The sequence below is a fragment of the Rousettus aegyptiacus genome, unplaced genomic scaffold (genome assembly GCF_014176215.1).
Source record: "Rousettus aegyptiacus isolate mRouAeg1 unplaced genomic scaffold, mRouAeg1.p scaffold_m13_p_13, whole genome shotgun sequence".
NCBI lineage: Eukaryota > Metazoa > Chordata > Mammalia > Chiroptera > Pteropodidae > Rousettus > Rousettus aegyptiacus.
The window spans coordinates 75,703,980-75,725,553 of NW_023416288.1; the positions used below are offsets into that span (position 1 = coordinate 75,703,980).

The 21,574-nt window shown below is 34.6% G+C and overlaps 1 protein-coding gene across 1 annotated transcript in view; it reads left to right on the plus strand.

The window, feature by feature from the left end:
- Positions 1-21,338, plus strand: part of NME8 (NME/NM23 family member 8) — a 50,185-nt gene extending 28,847 nt beyond the window's left edge. The window contains exons 9-16 of the mRNA XM_016138053.2: positions 5,142-5,234; positions 6,338-6,519; positions 10,859-11,034; positions 15,194-15,338; positions 16,011-16,118; positions 18,769-18,920; positions 19,506-19,650; positions 20,359-21,338. Of these exons, the coding sequence (XP_015993539.1) occupies positions 5,142-5,234; positions 6,338-6,519; positions 10,859-11,034; positions 15,194-15,338; positions 16,011-16,118; positions 18,769-18,920; positions 19,506-19,650; positions 20,359-20,596 (1,239 nt within the window). The 3' untranslated portion in view covers positions 20,597-21,338. The remainder of the gene's footprint in view (positions 1-5,141; positions 5,235-6,337; positions 6,520-10,858; positions 11,035-15,193; positions 15,339-16,010; positions 16,119-18,768; positions 18,921-19,505; positions 19,651-20,358) is intronic.
- The last annotated feature ends 236 nt before the right edge of the window (positions 21,339-21,574 follow it).

Genomic DNA, 21,574 nt, shown 5'->3' on the forward strand with positions numbered 1-21,574 from the left:
TTGATTATTGCTTCTTTGTAGTATAATTTGAAGTTGGACAGAGTGAGCCTCCAGCCTTGTTCTCTTTTGCTCAAGATGGCTTTGGCAATTTGTGGTCTTTTGTGCTTCCATAAAAATCAGATGTTTTTTGTTCTATTTCTTTAAAACATACTGATGGGATTTTGATGGGGATTACATTAAATTTGTATAATGCTTTGAGTAATAAGGTCATTTTAACTATATTGATTCTTCCAATACAAGAACACGGAATATCCTTCTATTTCTTTATATCTTCTTTAACTTCTTATAATAGGGTCCTATAGCTTTTATTGTATACATCTTTCACATGTTTTGTTCTTTTTGTTGAAATTGCAAAAGGGATTATTTTTTCCACTTCTTTTTATGACACTTCATAATTAGAGTATAGGAATGCTATGGATTTTTGAACATTGATTTTTGATCCAAAAACTTTGCTGTATTTGTTTATTGTTTTTAGTAGGGTTCTTGTGGAGTCTCTAGGGTTTTCCACGTAGAGAATTATGCCATCTGTAAATAGTGACAGTTTGACTTCTTCATTTCCTATTTGAATGTCTTTTATACCTTTTCCTTGTCTGATTGCACTCACTAGCATCTCCAGTATTAACTGAGTAACAGTGGCAATAGTAGACAGCCTTCCCTGGTTCCTGATCTTAGAGAGAAGGTTTTTAGTTTTTCATCATTAAATGTAATGTTGACAGAAGGTTTGTCATATATGGCTTTTATTATGTTAAGGCACTTTTCTTCTATACCGATTTTGTTAAGTGTTTTGATCATAAATGGATGCTGTATCTTGTCAAAGGCTTTTTCTGCATCTATTAATATGATAACATGATTCTTGTTTTTTCATTTGTTTACGTGGTGTATCCCATTAATCAATTCATATATGTTGAACCATCCCTGTGCTCCCGGATGAAGCCCTCTTGATCAGGGCGTATAATTGTTTTAATATGTTACTGTATTCAGTTCGCTAGTATCTTATTTAGAATTTTTGCATCAGTGTTCATGAGAGATATTGGTCTGTAGTTTTCTTTTTTCTGTGTTATCTTTAACAGGTTTTGGTATCAGGATAATATTGGCTTCATAAAATGAGTTAGGAAGTATTGCTTCCTCTTCAATTTTTTGGAAGAGTTTGAAGAGAATAGGTATTAAATTTTCTTTGAATGTTAGGTAGAATTCACTGGTGAAGCCATCTGGTCCTGGAATTTAATTCTTAGAAGATTTTAATGTATGTTTCAATTTCCATACTGCTGATCAGTCTATTTAGATTTTCTAGTTTTTCTTAATTCGGTCTAGGAAGGTTGTATCTTTAGTACTTATCCATTTCTTCTAGGTTATTAAATTTTGTGCAGTTACTTTTTCATAGTATTTTTATATGATCCTTTGTATTTCTGTGGTGTCTGTAGTAATTTCTCCTCGTTAGTCCCTGATTTTGTTTATTTGTGTCTTTTCTCTTTTTCTTTAGTGAGTCTAGCCAAGGAGTTTGTCAATTTTATTAAACTTCTCAGAGAACCAGCTCTTCTTTGTGCATTTACTTTTCTATTGTTTTGTTTGTTTGTTTGATTTCAATTTCACTTAATTCTTCTCTAATTTTGTATATTTCTTTCCTTCTACTGATTTTAGGCTTCATTTGTTCTTTCTTTTCTAGCTTTTAAGATGATATGTTAGGTTGTTTATTTGGGCTCATTCTTGTTGAGTTAGGTCTGTAATGATATGAATTTTCCTCTTATTACTGCTTTTTCTATATCTCAAAAGTTTTAATATGGTGTACTATCATTATCATTTTTTTCTATGTATCCCTTGGTCTCTTTATTTATTCCTTGACCCAGTCATTTTTTCAGTAGCAATGTTGTTTAATTTCCATGTATTTATGGTTCTTCTCACTTTCTTTTTGCTGTTGATCTCCAGCTTCAAATCATCATGATCAGAGAATATGGTTGGTATGATACCAAATTTCTTATAGTTGTTGAGGCTATCTCTGTGTCCCAGTATGTGGTCAAATCTTGAGAATGTTTCAGGTGCATTAGAGAATAGTGTATAAGCAACTGTTTTGGGATCAAAGGCTCTGTAAATGTCAATTATGTCCAGTCTGTCTAATCTGTAATTTAAAGATATTATTTTCTTACTGATTTTCTGTTTGGAAGATCTGTCCATATCTGACAGTGGGGTATTTAGGTTTCTCACTATGATTGTGTTTTAGTTTGTTTTTCCCTTTAGTTATGTTAGTAATTGTTTTATATATTTCGGGGCTCCTTGATTAGGAACATATATATTAATAAATGTTACATCTTCTTGTGCATGACTCTTTATCATTATGAAGTGTCCCTCAGTATCTTCCTTTACCTTTTTTATTTTGAAGTCTATTAATACTGTTGCTCCCTCTTTTCTCTGAATGCCATTTTCCACTCTTTCACTTTGAGTCTATATTTGTCTTTTGAATTTAGATGTGTCTCCTGGAGGCAGCATGTGGTTGGGTTTTGTTTTTTGAGCCAATCTGCACTCTGTTCCTTTTTATTAGTGAGTTCAGTCCATTTACATTTAGAGTGATTATTGAAATATGAGGTTTTCTTATAGCCATTTTATCTTTTGCTTTCTGGTAGCTCAGTGTTTCCATTGCTTCCCTGTCCTTGTGTTTCTATTTTTTTTATTTTGTCTAGTTATGTTGATTTTTCTTCTTATTTTCCTTGTTTTATGCTATATACTTTGCTTCTGAATCTTTGGTGTGTGGTTACCATTACAAATATGTAAAGGATAGTTATATATAGATAGTAGTCCATTTTCTTCTGTGTGTGCCTCATCTCCATTTCCTTTCATTAATTTGGATTTTCAAATCCTCCCATTTTCTTTTCTTATTGTCTCAATTTGTCCCTGTGTATGCTGAATGTTTATTACTATCTTGCTATAGCAAATCTTTTCTTATTGTTTAAGCTTATAATGTTCTGTTCTTAGTAAGGGTTGCACTCTCCTGCTTCTCTCTGTCTGCTAATCACCTTACTCATAATTATGTATTTCTTTGTCATTTTGTTTTAGGTGAGCTGAATCTTATTAGTATTTTCTGTAATGCAGGTCTCGTAATGGAAATTTCCCTCAATTTTTGTATGTCTGGAAAGGACTTTATTTCTTCTTCATATCTAAAGGAGAGCTTTTCTGGATACATTATTCTTGGCTGGTAGTTCCTTTCATTTACTAGTTTGAACATTTGATTCTACTGCTTTCTTGCATGTAAGATTTGTGCTAAAAAGTCTGACAATATTCTAATGGGTTTTCCTTTATAAGTTACCATATTCTTTTCCTTGGCTGCCCTGAGAATTCTTTCTTGTCATTGATTTTTGATAATTTTAATAATGTGTCTTGAAGAAGGACTTGTTGGGTTGAGATAATTGGGTGTTCTGTTGACTTCTTGAATTCCAAGCTCTAGTTCATTCCTTAGATTTGGGAAATTTTCATCAACTATTTGTCTGAGAATGCTTTTTAATCCCTGTTCCTTTTCCTCCCCTTCAAGAATACCCATCAGTCTTATGTTTCCTCTCCTGATGGTATCAGCTAGTTCTTTTATTTCTTTTTTATTATTTTTCATTCTTCAGTTTCTCTCTTCTTTCTTCTGATTTATTTCTAGAATTCTGTCTTTGATATTTTCTTCCATTAGATTGACTCTATTTCCTAAGCTTGCTATTTCATTCATCATCTCTTTTAGTATGGCCTTCATCTCCAGAAGTTCTATTTGGTTCTTTTTAAGGGTTTCAGTCTCCTTGCTAAAACAAAAACAAAACAAAACAAAACAAAACAAAAAAACATTTTGCTGATCTAGTGGTTTTTTCAATTTCTAGAAGTGTTGGTGTGAATTATTTTGGATCTCATCGAGTTTTTTAGAAGTACCATCTTGAATTATCTGTCATTTAAGTTGCATATTTCTATGTCTGTAAGCTTATTTTCTGGAGATTTTTCTCTTTCTTTCTGAGATGACATGCCACCTTGGCTGTTCATGGCATTTAAAAGACTCTTTCTCTGCCTGGGCATTAATGGAAATGTATTCTGCTTTTTTTTCCAGAAAAAAAGAGATTCATTATATAAAGGTCACTCTTTAGCCTGTTGCTAACAAGGCATTTTTCTTTTGGTTTCCAGTAGGTGGCATCTAAGCCTCTTGGATCGCTGCTTTATACAAAGCCTTAATAATGCTTTTTTGTGTGTGTATGTAAATGTTTAATCACGATCGCTACCCTCAGTTCAGTCCCTGTCAGTGTTAGCGATAGTTTCGGTAGTGTTTACTCAGATTCCCCTGGGGCTCTGCAGTTTTGGGGATTGAATGATATGGGAAAAGGTGCCTTCTGGGTTGGAGGATGGGAGTTGTAGCTCAGCCTCGCATTTTGCAACCTTGGCTGGTAATAATCAGCTGTTGCTTCTCTACCATTTCCACTTCTCTGCTTTCTGCCCTGATCCCTGGGCTCTGCCACTGCGTGGGGCTCACAACTCTCAGGCAGGGCTATTCAGGGTACCTGCTGAACCTTCTCTTCTCCCCATCCTCCTGCAGGAGCTCCAGATGTGAGAGGCAACTTCTTTGTTTCTTCCGGTTTACCTCCCTACTCAAGCGGTTCTGACCTGTCATAGCTCTTACTCGTATATTGCTTGCTCAGATGTGCTGGTGTGCAGTTGAGTGTTTGTTGTTGTTGTTGTTGTTGTTGTTGTTGTTGTTGTCGAGTTTTAGATGTTCGGCTTATTGTTATTTCAAAGAGAGAGAGAGAGATCTGGGGATATCTCTCATTCTGCCATACTTCTGGCATCACCCCAGTACTTGTAAATTTATGTCTTTATGAGTGATTCAGAAGCTATAATATCTTTCCTTGAATTTCAAAAAATTTTTTTCATATTTTGAGGCAATTAATGTAAATAATAGAAATATTGTGAAGTCTCTGGTTTAAGCCTTGAAAACTTAAATGTTATGGGGCATGACAAGGGCCTTCTTTGTTTACATATTTTTGTGCCTCTTTAAACCTAGTACCCTGTGGATTATGATGAGGTTTTTATGTGAAATCTGGGTGGTTTGTTAAGCCTAGAAAACAAATGTCCTTGATTTGTTTTACACGTGGTCCCACAACACATCTGGATCTGACCCTACTCTCTAATTGAAGATTATCAATGCAGGATTTGTCATAGAAGCAGAGGCTAAGAGAGTGCTCACTGAAGAACAAGTAAGGGACTTCTATAGTCGAATAGCAGACCAGGTAAGAAAGTAAGTTAAAAAAAAAAAAGCCACTGTGTTTTCAAATGCAGTGGATTCTTATAATTTTAGATTTTCATTATAGAAAATCAAATGAATAAGTGTGACCAAAAAAATAAGCTCTTGGTGTTCTGTTGATGTCCATATCATGGTAATATCAAAGATGGTGTCTCTGGAGAAATCTTCAGTAGAAATAGTGGTAGCCAAACAAAAATGAATGACCCGATTGTGTTCTTTTGGAGTGATGACCTCTTTATGTTACTTACTTGAAAACTCCTTGTATCAGCTCTGGAAGTGAATATTCATTCAGGCCATCTCTATACATTTGTATGCCATTTTGAAGACTCCTTGTCATACACTTCACAAGAAAGTTGTAATTTTTTTTCTGTACTCAAAGGACTTTCTCTCAAGCTATTTTTTAAATTCTCTCTAGCCTGAAGGAATATGACAGCACTATGTATTGAAAAGTGCACTGGCTTGGGGGTCAGGAGACAGAGCTTGTGCAAATGCACTGTCCAGTATGGTAGCCATTAGATACATGTGGCCTTCTGAATTTAAATTCATTAAAATTAAATAAAAAGTCAGAGTGTCAGTTATACTACCCACATTTTAAATGATCTATAGTTGCATATGACTACATATGTTGAAGAGCACAAGACATGTTTGTTGTCTCAGAAAGTTCTGCTGAACAGCACTTTATAAACTAGCTAAACTACTCAAACCATCTTTTTTGGCCCCAGAAAGGAATTGGAACAGCTCCATCACCTGGGAACTTTTGAGACAATCCAATTCCTGGGCCCCACCCTAAACCTACTGAATCATAAACTCTGGGATTGGACTCCAGAAACCTGTGTTTTAATAAGCCCTCCAGAAGATTTGGAGCATTCTAAAGTGTGAGATAGTTATTAGATAGTTATTAGTCTTTAAAATCAATCCCTGCTAACTGTAAACTTCTTCAAAAATGTGTTTGTTAATAGGAGCTTTATAAAGATACCATCCCCTTGCCCAGTAATCATGAAGGGGAAGATGCCAATTGATTTAGGTAGTGGCTGTCATGTTAGTCTATACATTTCAAGAGTCTGAACAGTTTGTCATTTTATTTTGTAGCCTGACTTTGAAGATTTTGTCCCTTTAATGACAAATGGCATAAGCTATATTCTAGTTATATCTCAAGGAAATAAACAAGATCCTCCCTGGAAAGAAACTGTACCTAATCCCGAGTCTGAACTTGAACCATCTGAGAATCAGCATGAAATGGTCACACCTACAGTGATGGAGAAATGGGACAGGTAGCTCAAGACCAGTAATTTATCATTTACAATGTCTTAGTAGGTAGTGTCCAAATATCTCAAAATCTAAAGACAAATATTTCATGTCAAAAATGTAATTATTTCTTCCAGTCAATCTAAAATATGGTATATTTAGCAAAGCTGGGATTGTCCTGAATGTTTATATCAAAAGTATTAACAAGGGAAGAACTTTCCATTTGTCTTTCTACACCTTGGCATACCAGTCTGGCCTCATGGGCTGGGGTTCTAGGGGTATATCATGGCCATGAACAATTCCTTCCAACCCCATGTCTTCTCTCATCTCTCTACATTTCACTTCCACCTTCCCTGTGTCCTACAGACATTAAATGTACTCTGCCCTTTTACTTAAAGTAGTTAGTGGTTATACATTGCTAGGAATTAAGTAGTTGTATGTTTTTGTTAATGAGTTTTCAAATATTTGAAAATCAATGTAAATAATTTATAGAATCTTGGTTTTATGCACTGCTATCTGTGCATTTTATTTGTCTGAAGACTCAGAAAATCCAGTTTGACACAAAGGCTATCTGAGCTGTGCCTAAAAGAAAAGTGGGTGAGCAGGAATATAATGAGAGCAGCTGTCTTGAGGCTTCATGATGTGTGTCTTTCCATGCTGGGAAGCCCATCTCCATTGCACCTTCAGCCTGGGAATCTCTAGAACTTTCCTTGTTGTCTTATTACTGAATTGTTGTGGCTTTTCTTAAGTAGCTACATCTTCTTGTTTCTGCTAGTTTTCAGGTAGCAGGGAGACCCTAATCAATATTAATCTAAGTAGTAAGTGGGATAGAGGGACTCATAAGGTAAATCGACTGCTGACATAGTCTTTGTAAATAGTGTTACTTACTGTCAGAGTTTTAAGAGAAAATAAGGATCAGAGGTCAGAGAGAAGATTCGGGTAGGCAGAGTTTAGCTCAAAAAGATATTAGATTTCACATCAGAATTTTTGAGCCATACGAAAAGCATTCTGTGAAACAGTCATTAGTACCAAGTGATATAAAAGAAGTCAATATTGCATGGTGCTGTTTTTCAGGTAAATCTCCATTACGACCAACTTTGAGATGCAGTTGTCTCCAATTGTTCAATACCCATGTAACAAGATGAGCAATTTAGGCAATGGCAGGGTACGGGTGAAGTGAGATGTGTTAATTTTGTTTTGGCAAAGTCCGCAGCATTTTTTTTCTAAACTTAGAGATTCTTTTTGCCTTTGCCCCATGTTTATTCAGATTAGTGGCCACAAGCAGGCAGCATGGAGTGGTGGGGAGCATGTTTGTCTGAGTATCAGTTTTTGCAGCTGCCTCCAGAACAACAGGTGTACAGTACAGTGATTGGACATTTATGTAATTTACAAAGTGATCCTCTCAATTAGTCTAGTAACCACCTGTCACCATACATAGCCATAACAATATTATTGACTATATTCCCTATGTTGTATTTATGTCCCTGTGACTATTTTGTAACTACCAATCTGTACTTTTTAATCCTTTCACCTTTTCACTCAGCCCTCTGAACCTCCTCATGTCTGGCATTCGCCAGTTTGTTCTCTGTATCTATGAGTCTGTTTCTGTTTTTTTTTTTTTAAGTATATTTTGTTATTTGAATTCCAAATATAAGTGAAATTATATGGTATTTTTCTTAATCTCTCTGACTTATTTCACTTAGCATAATACCCTCTAAGTCCATCCATGTTGTCCCAAATGGTAAGATTTCTTTCTTTATATGGCTGAGTAATATTCCATTGTATATGTGGACCACTTCTTCTTTATCTATTCATCTATTAAGGGGACTTAGGTTGCTTCTGTATCCTGGCTGTTGTAAATAGCACTGCAGTGAACATAGGGGTGAATATATCGTTTTGAATTAGTGTTTTGGTTTTATTTAAATAAATAACCAGGAAATTGAATTGCTGGACCCTAAGCTATTTCTATTTTTTAATTTTTTGAGGAACCTCCAAACTGTTTTTCATAGTAGCTGTATCAATTTGCAATCCCACAACAGTACATGAGTATTCTTTTTACTCTATATCCTCACCAACACTTGTTATTTTTTGATTTATCGATGATGGCTGTTCCAACAGGTGTAAAGTGACATCCCATTGTAGTTTTAATGTGCATTTCTCTGATTAATCATGAAGTGACATTAAGCATCGTTTCATCTGTATGTCCTTTTTGGAGAAATGTCTATTCAGTCATGCACCCATTTTTAAATTGAATTGTTTGTTTTCCTGGTGTTGAGTCATATGAGTTCTTTATAAATTTTGGATATCAACCCCTTATTAGTTGTATCATTGGTAAATATCTTCTCCCATTCTGTAGGTTGTCTTTTCATTTTGGGTATGGTTTTCTTTGCTGTGCAAAACTTTTTTGTTTGTTTCCGTTGCTGGAGGAGATATATCAGGAAAAACATTACTAAAAGCAGTGTCATAGAGTTTACTGCCTATGTTTTCTTCTAGGATTTTTATGGTTTCAGGTCTTACATTTAAGTCTTTAATCCATTTTGAGTTTATTCTTGTACATGTCTGTAATCTTTGACATTTTTATTATGACGTGTGTTGGTGTGCACCTGTTTGGGTTCATCGTATTTGAGACTCTCTGTGCTTCCTGGACTTGTATGTCTATTTATTTCTTTCATTAGGTTAGAAAAGTTTTCTGTCATTTTTTTTCTTCAAATAGGTTATCAATCTCTTCCTCTCTGTCTTCTCCTTACGGTATTCCTATGATGTAAATATTGTTATGCTTGATGTTGTCCCTGAGGTCCATTAAAACTTATCCTCATTTCTTTGATTCCTTTTTCTTTTTGCTCTTCCATTTGGGTGTTTTCTGCTACTTTGTCTCCAAGTGGCTGATATGATCCTCTGCTTCATCTAATGTGTACTTGATTTTCTCTAGTGTATTCTTCATGTCGGTTATTGTATTTTTATTTCTGACATTTTAAAAATCATTTTTATATCCTTTTTTTATGCTTACTAGTTCTTCATTGAAGTTCTCGTTAAGTTCCTTGAGCACACTTATAACCAGTGTTTTGAACTCTGTCTCTGGTAGATTACCTGCCTCATATGATTTATTTTATTTTATCTTTATTTTAGTTTTAAAGTTTTATCCTGTTCTTCCATTTGGAATAAGTTTCTTTGTCTTTCCTTTCCTTTCGACTATCTTCTTGTGTTTTTTTTTTTTCTGTGTATTAGGTTGCCCTGCTATGTCTCCCAGTCTTGGCAGAGTAATAGGTATCACTTATGTTGTAGGTGCCCCTAGGGACCAAATGGCACAGTATCTATGGTCACTTGAGCCAGCTGCTCTAAGATTGTCCCTTGTATGAGCTGTGTGTGTATTCCTGGTGTAGTTGAGCCTTGATTGCTGCTGGCACTTCAGTAGGTGGAATTGACCCTTAGGCTGACTGGTTCTGCAGATTGGCTATAACCATGGTATATGGGCTGTTGTTTGTAGCTGACCCCATGGAGTGAGATTCATCCTAATGGGCACTGGTGCCTACTGAGACCACTTGCTGAGTGTGCCACTTGCAGGGTTGATCAGTGTTGCTCTGTTGTGGTCAGAAGCTGGTTACCAGGTATGCCATTTCTGGGGCTTTTGGGATGTACACCTTTGCAGGCCTAGATCAACTGCTGCCTGTGACCTGCCTAGGGATGCCTGATAGGAGCTACAAAGCAGTCTGCATTTGATTGCTGCCTTTTCTGGACCTGGAGGCACATGGGAGAGACCACATTGAAAAATGAGACCTACTTCCACTAGTACTGGCCTGGCATAGCTTAGCAAAACTCCCAGGGCACCTTAAGGCTTGATATTGCCTCCTTGCTCTCCCTAATGTTCACCTGCTAAAGAGCCTCAGGAGGTATGCAAGTTGGATGTCGCAGGGTCTCATAAAATCACCAGGGTGGGGTGAGTGGTGTTCACCAGGTTAATGCAGATTCAAATTTTGTACCAGTGCTTATCCTGGGGCCACTTAGCAAAAGACATAGAGCACAGTGAAGCCAGCTGACTCTTACTTGGGGCCCATGGACCCCTAAGAGTTGTCCAAGAAAGACTGCAGCATAGGCTTACCCTGGTTTCCCACTGCAAAAGAACTGCAGGCGGTGCTCAGGTTGGGTTGGGTGGGGTACCAGGGAGTCACTAAGGTGAAGCAAGCAGAGTTCATTGGGCAATGCAGATTCAGATTTTGAGATACAATTTATCTTTATGTGAAATTAAATTTTTATTTGTTTTACTATACCCTAAATTATTTATGAATATATTACTCGTTTTAATTTTCTGGCATGGGGTTGTTAAACTTTACTTTATAAAATCTTAAATTATATTTTGGATTTCAACAGTTTACAAGACTATATAGAAAGACAACATCTATCTGAGTTTTGTGATATTGAAGAGAATATGGCTAATGTTAATAAGGTTATTGATATCTTCTTCCCTGATTTTAAAAGTATAACAAGCATAAAATTAGAAAGAATAATGGCATTACTTCGACCTGATCTCTTTAAAAAAAAGAAAGGTAAGAAATAAAGTATAAATTGTTTAAATATTTCATACGTGGAATTCAAATAAACTATAGTATAATTATGTTAAAATATTATTTTAAAATTTAACTTTGAAGAAAAAATATCTAAAGTAAAAATATTAGTAATATTAATTTACTAATTTCTCAATAATAAAGAATAAAACATTTCTGTAGTTAAAGAGTTTTCAAAATATTGTCTAAGCTATGAATTTCTTAGAGTAGATTTTAACATGGCAGGAATTATTACATAATAAAGACTGTAAGCTTTCATGTCTGAAATGCCTTGGTTCAAAGCTTGACTCAACACCTTATTAATTGTGTGATGTCAAAAAATACTTTACCAAGTCTTTCTTTTTGTGTAAAATTCAGAAGATTAAAATAAGAAACAAAGTGTTTGGCAGTTGCAAAGTTATTTTTAACCTCATCCTATATTCACAAAGCAGAGTGAACATTGCAGAGTAAGAACATAAACCATAAATTCGCACTATTAATTTTTTCTCATACCTAGTGTATGAAAATATAATGTTATTTGTATATTGACCCTGTATTCTCTGACTTGCCAAACTCACACTGTTCTAGAAGTTTTGATGTAGTCTCCTTGAGAATTTTTATGTAGACCAGGATTTCTCAACCTCAGACCTACTTAAAGTTAGGGCTAGATAATTTTTTTTGTCGAGGAAGGCTCTGTCATGAGCATCTCCCCTACTCTCCAGACATTGTCAAAGGCACCCATGGGTCACAAAATATCTGGCTGAGAATCATTGATGTAGACAATATCATCTGCAAATCAACACTGTTTTACCTTTTCCTTTCTAATTTGTATGCCTTTTATTTCTTTTGCTTACCTCACTGGGCTGACTAGTTAGAACTTTCTATATGATGTTGAATAGAAGAGGTGAAAGTAGACACATTTGCCTTGTTCCTGACTATATAGAGAAAGCATTCAGTCCTTTAACATTAAGTACAATGTTAGTTCTATCTGTACTTTATCAAATTAAGAAAATTTCCATCTATTCTTAGTTTGGGGAGATCTTTTCTTTCTTTCTTTCTTTCTTTCTTTCTTTCTTTCTTTCTTTCTTTCTTTCTTTCTTTCTTTCTTTCTTTCTTTCTTTCCTTCCTTCCTTCCTTCCTTCCTTCCTTCCTTCCTTCCTTCCTTCCTTCCTTCCTTCCTTCCTTCCTTCATCACAAATGGATGCTGTATTTTCTCAAATATTTTTTCTGTATCTACTGATACAATTGTTTTTTATTTTTCTGAATTTGATACTATGACAATGACTTTTATTTATGAATGTTGTATCAGCCTTGCATTCTCCAGATATACCACACTACGTAATTGTATATTGTCCTTTTTACATATTTATGGATTTGATTTTTTAATATTTTGTTAAGGGCTTTTGTGATTATATTCAGTAGGGTTACATGTTTTCTTGTAATGTCTTTATCTGGTTTTGGTGTCAGCATAATGAGGGCCTTATAAAATGAGATGAGAATTAGTCATTCTTCTTATTTTCTGTAAGAGATAGGATATAATTGATATATTTTTCTCAAGTGTTTAGTGTAATTTACTGGTAAAACTATCTGGGCTTAGAGTTTCCTTTTTCATAATGTTTTATTTACCTTTTAAAATCTTTTTTAAATATGTACATATTTTTAAGTGAATAAACTTCATAATTTAGAACAGAGATATTTACAGAAATATTAAGAGGGATAGTACAGAGTTCTCATATGCTTGCCTAACAGTTTCTCCAATTAATATCTTATGTTATTGTGATATGTTTTTCCAATTTAGTTTACATTACGATTTACTCTTTGTTTTTTACAGTTTATGGTTTTTGACAAATGTAGAATGTCATATACCCCCTTTATAGTTTCATACAGAATTGAATCACTTCCCTAAAAATCTCTTGTGCTTCACCTTTTTATTCTCCTCTTTCTCCCTCTTAAATCCAGGCAACCACTGATATTTTTTGTGTCTCTATAGTTTTGCCTTTTTCAAAATGTCATACAGTTGGAATCATACAGTATGTAATCTTTTCTAACTGATTTCTTTTACTTAACAGTATGCATTTCAGGTTCCTCAATGTCTTTCTGTGGCTTGGTGGCTCATTTATTTTATTGCTGAATAATATCCTATTGTATGGATGTATCAAAGTCTTTCCAGTTACCTAATGAAGGACATCTTTGTTGTTCTCAGTTTGGGGCTATTATGAATAAAGCTACCATAGGCATCCATATGCAATTTTTTGCATATGTAGACAAAAGTTTTCAACTCAGTTGTGTAAATACCTAAGAGCATTTGTACTAGATCATATGATCTATGATTAAACTATGTTTAGCTTTGTAAGAAACTGTCAAAATGCCTTCCAAAGTGGCTATACCATTTTTCATTACAAACAGCAATTAATGAGAGTTCCTGTTGCTCTACATCCTTGCCAACAGGTGATTATTTAGATTTTTTTCCCTATTCTAATACTATTCTAATAAATATGTAATGGTATCTCCTGTTGTCTTAATTTATAATAACATATGCTGCTGAGTATCTTTTTATACACTAACCACCATCTCTATATCTTCTTTGGTGAAGTGTCTCTTCAGATTTTTTGCCCATTTTTACTAATTGTTGTGTTATGAGTTCTTTGTGTATTGTGAATACAAATCCTTTATATATATATATATATATATATATATATATATATATATATATATATGTGATTTTCAAATATTTTTCCAGATTGTTGGCTCTGTGGTTTTTAAACAGTGTCCTTTCCCAAAAAGTTTTTATCTTTAATACAGTCCAACTTATCAGGTTTTTTTTCTTTTTGTATTGTTCTTTTAATGTTTATACTAAAAAATCATTGCCAAACCCAACGTCACCTAGATTTTCTCCTCTTTTATCTTCTAGAAAGTTTACAGTTTTTTACAATTAGATCTATAATCAATTTGAGTTAGTTTTTGTGACAGGTATAAGGTATGTATCTAGATTATTTTTTTCATGTACATGTTCAGTTGTTCGGGCACCATTTGTAGAAAGGCTATCATTGCTCCACAGTACTACCTTTGCTTAATTGTCACAGATCAGGTGACTGCATTCATGTGGATCTATATCTCAGTTTTCTATTCTGTACCATTGTTCTATGTGTCTATTTTTTTTTTTTTTGCCTATCCCACACTGTCTTGATTACTATAATTTTATAATAAGTTTTAAAGTAGGTATTATCAGTCTTCCAATATCGTTTTTCTCTTTCAATATTGAGTTGGCTATTCTGGGTTTTAGCCTTTCCATATAAACTTTAGAATTGGTTGTCAATATCCACATCCACAAAATAACTTGCTGGGCTTTTGATTGGGACTGTGTATAACCTAGAGATCAAGTTGGGAAGAATTGACATCTTAACAATTTTGAGTCTTACTATCCATGAACAATGAATATGTCCCCATTTATTTAGATCTTCGATTCCTTTCATCAGAGTTTTGCAGTATTCCTCATTTAGGTTCTGTAATATTTTGTGAGATTTCTATTCATGTATTTCATTTTATATGTGTGAATGTAAATGATATTATTTTAAATTTCAAATTCCAATGTTCATTGTTGGTATATAGGAAAGTCATTGATTTCCGCATATTAACTGTAACCTGCAAATTTGCTATAATAGTCTCTTATTAGTTCCAGGAGTTTTGTTGTTTTGGGGAGATTTTCTATATAGGCAACCATTTCATCTGTGAACAAAGACCATTTTATTCCTTCTTTCCCAATCTATATACCCTGTTTTTCTTTTTCTTGTATTATTTCACTATCTAGGTTTTCTAGTGTGATGTTGAATAGAAATAGTGAGAGAAGATATCCTTGTGCTGATTCCAGTCTTAGAGACAAAGCATATAGTATAGAAAATGTTTGCTAATGAGATCCTTTCATGCGTGTGCGTGTATGTGTATCTTAATGATTCCTATGTCATGAAAAATTGGAAATAGAATCATAATTTGATATGTTAAGAGTATTTCTCCACTTAAATTAAAATCTAATGAGCTATTTTTTGCAAATTTAAAAATTTCATATCAGAATAAAATGCATTATATGCCCTTATGATAAATATATTCTATATTATGTGTATAAGCAATAATCTAGCAGTTTAAAACTCATGTGACTTTTATTTAGAGGATGTTTTGAATATTATTCAAGATGAAGGCTTTAAAATACTGATGCAAAGACAAATAGTATTATCAGAAGAAGAAGCACAAACACTGTGCAAGGAATATAAAAATGAAGATTATTTTGAAAATCTTATAGAAAACATGACCAGGTAAATTAGAATTTAGGTGTAGAAAGCACAGTCTGATTTACTTTTGAATCATTTAAATCTTCTCTTAACTTTTATTTCTGTCAAATTGCCAATTATCTCAATTTTGTAACCATGTGCTGAGCCTGCTTCTTTTCCAGTCCTTCTCCTATGTTGACGACTCTCTGCTCAACTATTGGTCTTCTGTAGTACTCTTGAAATATTATTGAAAAAACAGAAAGGTTCAGGTGAAGTTCAGGTGAGTCCAGTTCAATTGAGTGCTGGACATCAGAGTGTGCAACAAGTCTAAGCAGAGGATTGACTGACTCTCAAAGGCTTTGATAATCCTAAGGATTACTAGTTTTAAGAGAGGGATGAACTACTAGAAATCTATCAGGTTTCTAGAAGAGTAAGTGAAATAGCAACTTGGGAGGAAATCCAGCAAGGGAATATAAATCAGCAGGATCATGGGAACAATATAGGAACCACTCTATCAGAAGTAAGGCCCTTCTTTTCCCTTCAATTCTCTGCTTCCGTATTTTTATAAATATGTTCTTAAGAGTCTTAATTTCAGACTCTTGATAAAAAGGATTATTTTGACTTTTTGTAGCCTATTTAATATATATACACTCGTATTACCTATGTATAATTAGCTGCTGAGCCATACTTCTATTAACTATTTTTTTTCCCTAACAGTGGTCCATCTTTAGCCCTTGTTTTATTAAGAGACAATGGTTTACAACACTGGAAAAAGTTAATTGGCCCAAACACTCTTGAAGAAGCAAAAGAATGTCTTCCAGAGAGGTCAGATTCATATTATGGGTCCCAAACTATTTTTATGGGAACCATTATAATTTCTTTTGGGATATGGGGCACAGGAAATACAGTTCTAGTCCAAGGGAAGTTCTCAGGATAGATGATTCTCCTGTGTCAGGAGTGGACTACTCAGTGCCAGCCTGAATATGGCCAAAGCTTTGCAAAAAAAGGTTTTGGGTTGCTTGGTTTGGAGCTAGAAAGTAAGTGGTGGTTACCTAGCAAAAAAAAAAAAAACTCCATCTACCTACCCCATTTACTATTTAGGAGAAATTCTTTTGAGACGGGTGTAATGGCAGCTGTAGGTTCTTTAGTTTGTCATAAGCGTTTTAAGACAATGATAACTTAATATGTTGTCTATAATTTGAGGAGAACAATTTCTATGTTAGTTTACTGATGAATCTTAGATAACATTTAAACTTTGTAATCAATTCAAAACATGATATATTACCTGGCACATAAGGGGCACTCTGTAAATATCTTTTGATCTTAGCTGTCAGGCTTGTTATCACCTGGAGGATGGGGATAGAATCTTATGCATCATTCTTGGGGTATAGCTAATGGAAACTAACTGAATTGTAATTCACTTGAATTCTTTGTGCCAATTGCAGGGTAGGATTTAATTCCAGGGAAGAAAGGCCTTTCCTTCCTGTGAACAAGAATAGAGATGCTCTATCAGGCACAAGTAAACTTGAAATATGTTTATACAATAAATAACAGTACTTATTTATTGTATGAATAAACATCATTTATATAAAAGTTAATTGGTTTCTTTTGGGCAGGATAGCTTGAATCTGACTTGTCCCAAATGGATACATCATTTCTCTTTTTAGCCTTACTCTCTTATGTCTTTGCTCTTGAGTCAGGAAATAACTGTCAAAGATAATGTGGTGTGAACACTCCGTAAATGGTTTGTGAGCAAAGTGCCCCAGAACCTTTTAATGAAATGTAGCATAGAATGCAAAGCATAGCATCAGAGAGAACTACCAACACAAGGCCTATACCTGTAGGCACACTCTTCTAGAAGTTGTGATTCCAAGAATAGAGGTAGTGTACCTGCACAGAGACATTTTCTCCAGAGTGGCTACCCTTCTCCATCCACTATTGTAATGAGGATTCCCATCCAGAGCCCTTATGATCTCTCTGTTGCTGCAAGTTTAAAACTAATCCTGACCTTTATTTTTCTTGGTCTCCACTTTTCCAGTTTCCTTGGCTCCACTCAAGTTCTTCAGATTGTTTTATAAATAACTCTTTCAATGGAGCTCTGTCCCTTTTCTGAACTTGGGTATTAAATTCTGCACTCTGCATTGCTTAATCTGAAATATGGGCACTTGCACAAAAGATAAATATAGCAGCCCCTCTATTTTATCCTTACACACACACACACACACACACACACACACACACACACACACACTTTTCCTAATAATCACATTTAACAGCATAACAAAGAGGCTGGATATAGTTCTCTGCAATGAATAAAGTAAATGCTAGTGGTGGTTTAGGCTGTTTTCATCGTTCATTGTACAAATCCCCATCTCTGGCGATCACAGTTTCCAAGGATCTTAGGCTACAGGTATCTCCAAATCAGAGATGGGAGAACAGCCAAGGCCCAAGTAGTAAGGTCAAGTTGGATAAAGCAAAAAGGAAATATAAATGGGTCACTGAAACCTGAGAGGCAAGAAGCTCTTGAAGCTCAGGACAGAATATCAAGTTTCCAGTGATGTCACTCTATTAACATGAAGAGACATTATTTACCATGTCAGAGATAGTTTTAAGGATTTTGGGGTTTGGCTGCTCAGGATTATGTGTAAAAGGTAGAAAGTGCAATGAGCGGTAATCATTTCCTCTATTAAAATATACATAGATAAATGAAAAAAATTTGCAAGGAACAATTGATTTAGGAAATATATATTCATATATCATGTAGAAACAGAATCAGAACGAATCGTGTAACTTGGCATGGATTGTCTAGGACCATCAACATCATTTCTGCCTCTTTACTGTCTGTGGGCCATCCCTTAGGCTCTTCTTTTGTTGCTGCTCTTGCTTACTGGAAGGGTTCTACTGTAGTGTCTCCTGGATTTAATGTTTATAGTTTGGTATCTTTGGTATAGAGTCAAATGCTATCTCTAGTGCTTAATAATATTTAGTAGTAAAAGAAGGGAAAAGAATATTTATGAGAGCTTAATATGCACCATATAGTTCAAATAAATCATCTGATTACATCCTCACAATCACCTTCCAAAACAGGTTTCATTATTGTATTTATATTCTAGACAACTAAAGCACAGAGAAGTTAAATAATTGCTAAATATCATATAGCAGTCAAGATTCTATAGTCTGCTTTGTTACTGCACCAGGGCATCCATTTCTGCATTCACAGTTATCTATCAACATCCATTACCGATTATTTAAATATTCATGCCCTATCTTCCTAATGGCTTTAACCTCCTTAGAAGGAAGTAGCATGCTCTAAGCCATTCTATAATTACTTCCTTTTGTACAATGCCTAGATCAGAGGTGAGTTGCTATTGCTTGGTAACTTTTGAATAATTTATATAAATAGTGTTACATTGTATTGTGTTATATTATATTATGTTACATTATAACAGTTTTTAACTTGATTTCTTTCCCAAAGTTTATGTGTACAATTTGCAATGGAAAGTTTACCTATCAACCAGTTGTATGGAAGTGTTTCGTTAGAAGCTGCTGAAAGGGAAATACAGTATTTCTTTCCTCCTCAAAACACTTTAGGGCTGATTAAACCACATGTGACACAAGAACAAAGAGGTAAATATTTAAAAATAAAATTTTAAATAAAAATATATAAAAATAAAATTTTCCCTAAATTTAGTGAAAATTTTCAAACTACAGAAAAGTTGAAAGAACAATGCAGTGAATACCTTCATCTCCAGAAAGTAGCCATCAAAGTTTAGACTGTTGATGAGATTTTGACAAAATTTACTTTAATTGCCTCAGTGATGACCTGCTGCTTCAGGGAGAGGACCTCAAATTGGCATTCCCCTTTAATCAATATCTAGCAAGAAGTTCCTTGGTATCTGTAGTATGGAGATGAAAACATGTCTTCACTTTTAGCAAAGGAGTAGAACACCTCCTCTCCCACTTTTATAGTCCACTAGATGTTTCGAGTATTTTCTGGAAAGATGGATCGCAGATATTGAACATCTACATTAAAACTTAAAGTTCTTCTGAATGTCGATTTGGTGCTTTTTAAGTTCAATTTAGTTTAGCATAGTTTTGGTTTTTAAACCACAGTATGCAAATAAAACTATTCCTTTACTTATTTCAATCTACTTGGATAAGGAGCAAAAGTAAAGGCAATCTGTATGATTAGCAACTGTTTGTTTCCTCTAGAGGAGATCATTGACCTTATTAAAGAAGCTGGATTTGAGATAACACAGATGAAGGAAGTGCTGCTAACTGAAGACCAAGCAGATAAAATTTATTTTAAAATTAAAAAAAGAGACTTTTATAAAGATGTATTAGAAGTATTATCTGAGTAAGTTTGTGATATATATTTCTTTGCATTATGAAGTAGTAAATGCTCATCTATAGAAACTTTGGAAAATATAAAAATTAATCAAAACATTTCATGTAATCTCATTTATAAAGAGGCACCCTGTTGATATTTGGGGTCATTTTTATTTCCTTTCTTTCTTCTCTAGCTTTCCCTCCTTCTTCCTTTGCTCCCTTCTTCATCTCTCTTTCCTTCCTTCTTTCCTTCCTTCCTTCCTTCCTTCCTTCCTTCCTTCCTTCCTTCCTTCCTTCTTTCCTTCCTCTGTTTCTTTAGGTCACATTAGATATCAAGGCTATCTGGGTTTAAAACCTTGCTTACCATCATACTTTATCTGTGCTTTAGTTTCCTTATCTGTAAAACAAAAATAGTAGTATCTACCTCATAGGTTTGTTGAGAGAGCTAAAAAAAATCATATATTGAAAGTACTTGGAACAGTGCCTGGCTTTTTTTTCCTAGCACAAAAACAAAACAAAACAAAACAAAACAAAACAAAACAAAACAAACAAACAAAAACCTATTGGAAGAGGGAAATAATGAAGGGTTTAAAAAGAAAGCACGAAATCACACTGATAAGAACAAGGAATAAAGACAAGCTCTCTGGGTGGGGCTGTGGCATTCTGTCTTTAGCCATGCATGTAGTTTGTACAGTTGTAAATAGCTCAAGTCTTCTGAAAGCTTTGTTATTTGCAGGGGTCCATCTTTGGTCATGGTTCTAACCAAGTGGAATGCTATTTCAGACTGGAGACGACTGATGGGTCCTATAGACCCAGATGAAGGAAAACTATTGTCCCCAGACTCTATCCGAGCCACATATGGAAAAAATGTTTTGAGAAATGCTGTTCATGGATCATCTACTGTCCATGAGGCAATGGAGACCATTAATAAAATATTTGAAGAGGCTGTTCCTGAGAATCCTGAGCAAAACTAAAGTACCATACCTATTAATTATTATTTCACTTTCTTCCATTGTTAAAGTGACTGGGTCTAAGACAAAGTTGTTCTGGAAAGACCAGAACTTTATTCATATCCCTGAATTAAACTTTATTTCCTGTCAGACAAACTATGCTCTTCTACAGCAGCCTTGAAGCCTCAAAGCCAAGCCTTGTATATGCCAGGGACATGGGAGAGAGTAGGGCAAGCAAGATACCCTTGGGTTTGCAAACCTTGGTCTCAAGCTGTTTATGCTATCTGCCATGACAGGCTCATGCAGTCTCTTCTTGACCATCCTCCATGTCTCTACTTTGAAATGTCAAAGTCTCATTCATCAGCCTCAACTCTATCCACTAAATATTTAGAAACTTGGAACCTACTGACTACCTGTGAGTGATATATGATAATATAATAGAATATTAGAAATCACAGAGGAAAAGGCAATCACTTCTATTGCTTGGCAAAGAGATTCTTATTGGGGGAAAGGTAGCCATGTAATATGGATGAGGATTAAGTCTACTTAGTTGTTGATCTAAAACTTGAAAATTTTTCTATCTTGGGTAATGCGAGAGATAGAGTGTAAGATAGGTGACTTTTCCCACCACACCTACTTTCCTTCTTTATTTTCAAAGAGCAGGTTCACAAATGTACATATATGCATGGCTCTGGATGCTGACTTGAATATGACCATAGAGACTCTTCGCACATGGACTGTTGTCCCCAGCTGGATGAGTAAAATTGATAGTCTATCTCCTGAGCTGAGAAAGCAATGTGAAATGGAAAAACCTCTCCACACTCATCCAGTTTCTTCAGGGAGAGAAGAGTATATTGTGCCCTAATATTGTCATTTATGCTATGATTCATCTAAGTATAAGAACATTGTATCAAAATGTTAGATGCAAAAATAAAAGTGAATTCTGGCATAGTACAGCTCATCCCATAAGTCTTTCTCAATCATGATTCATAAACATTTATG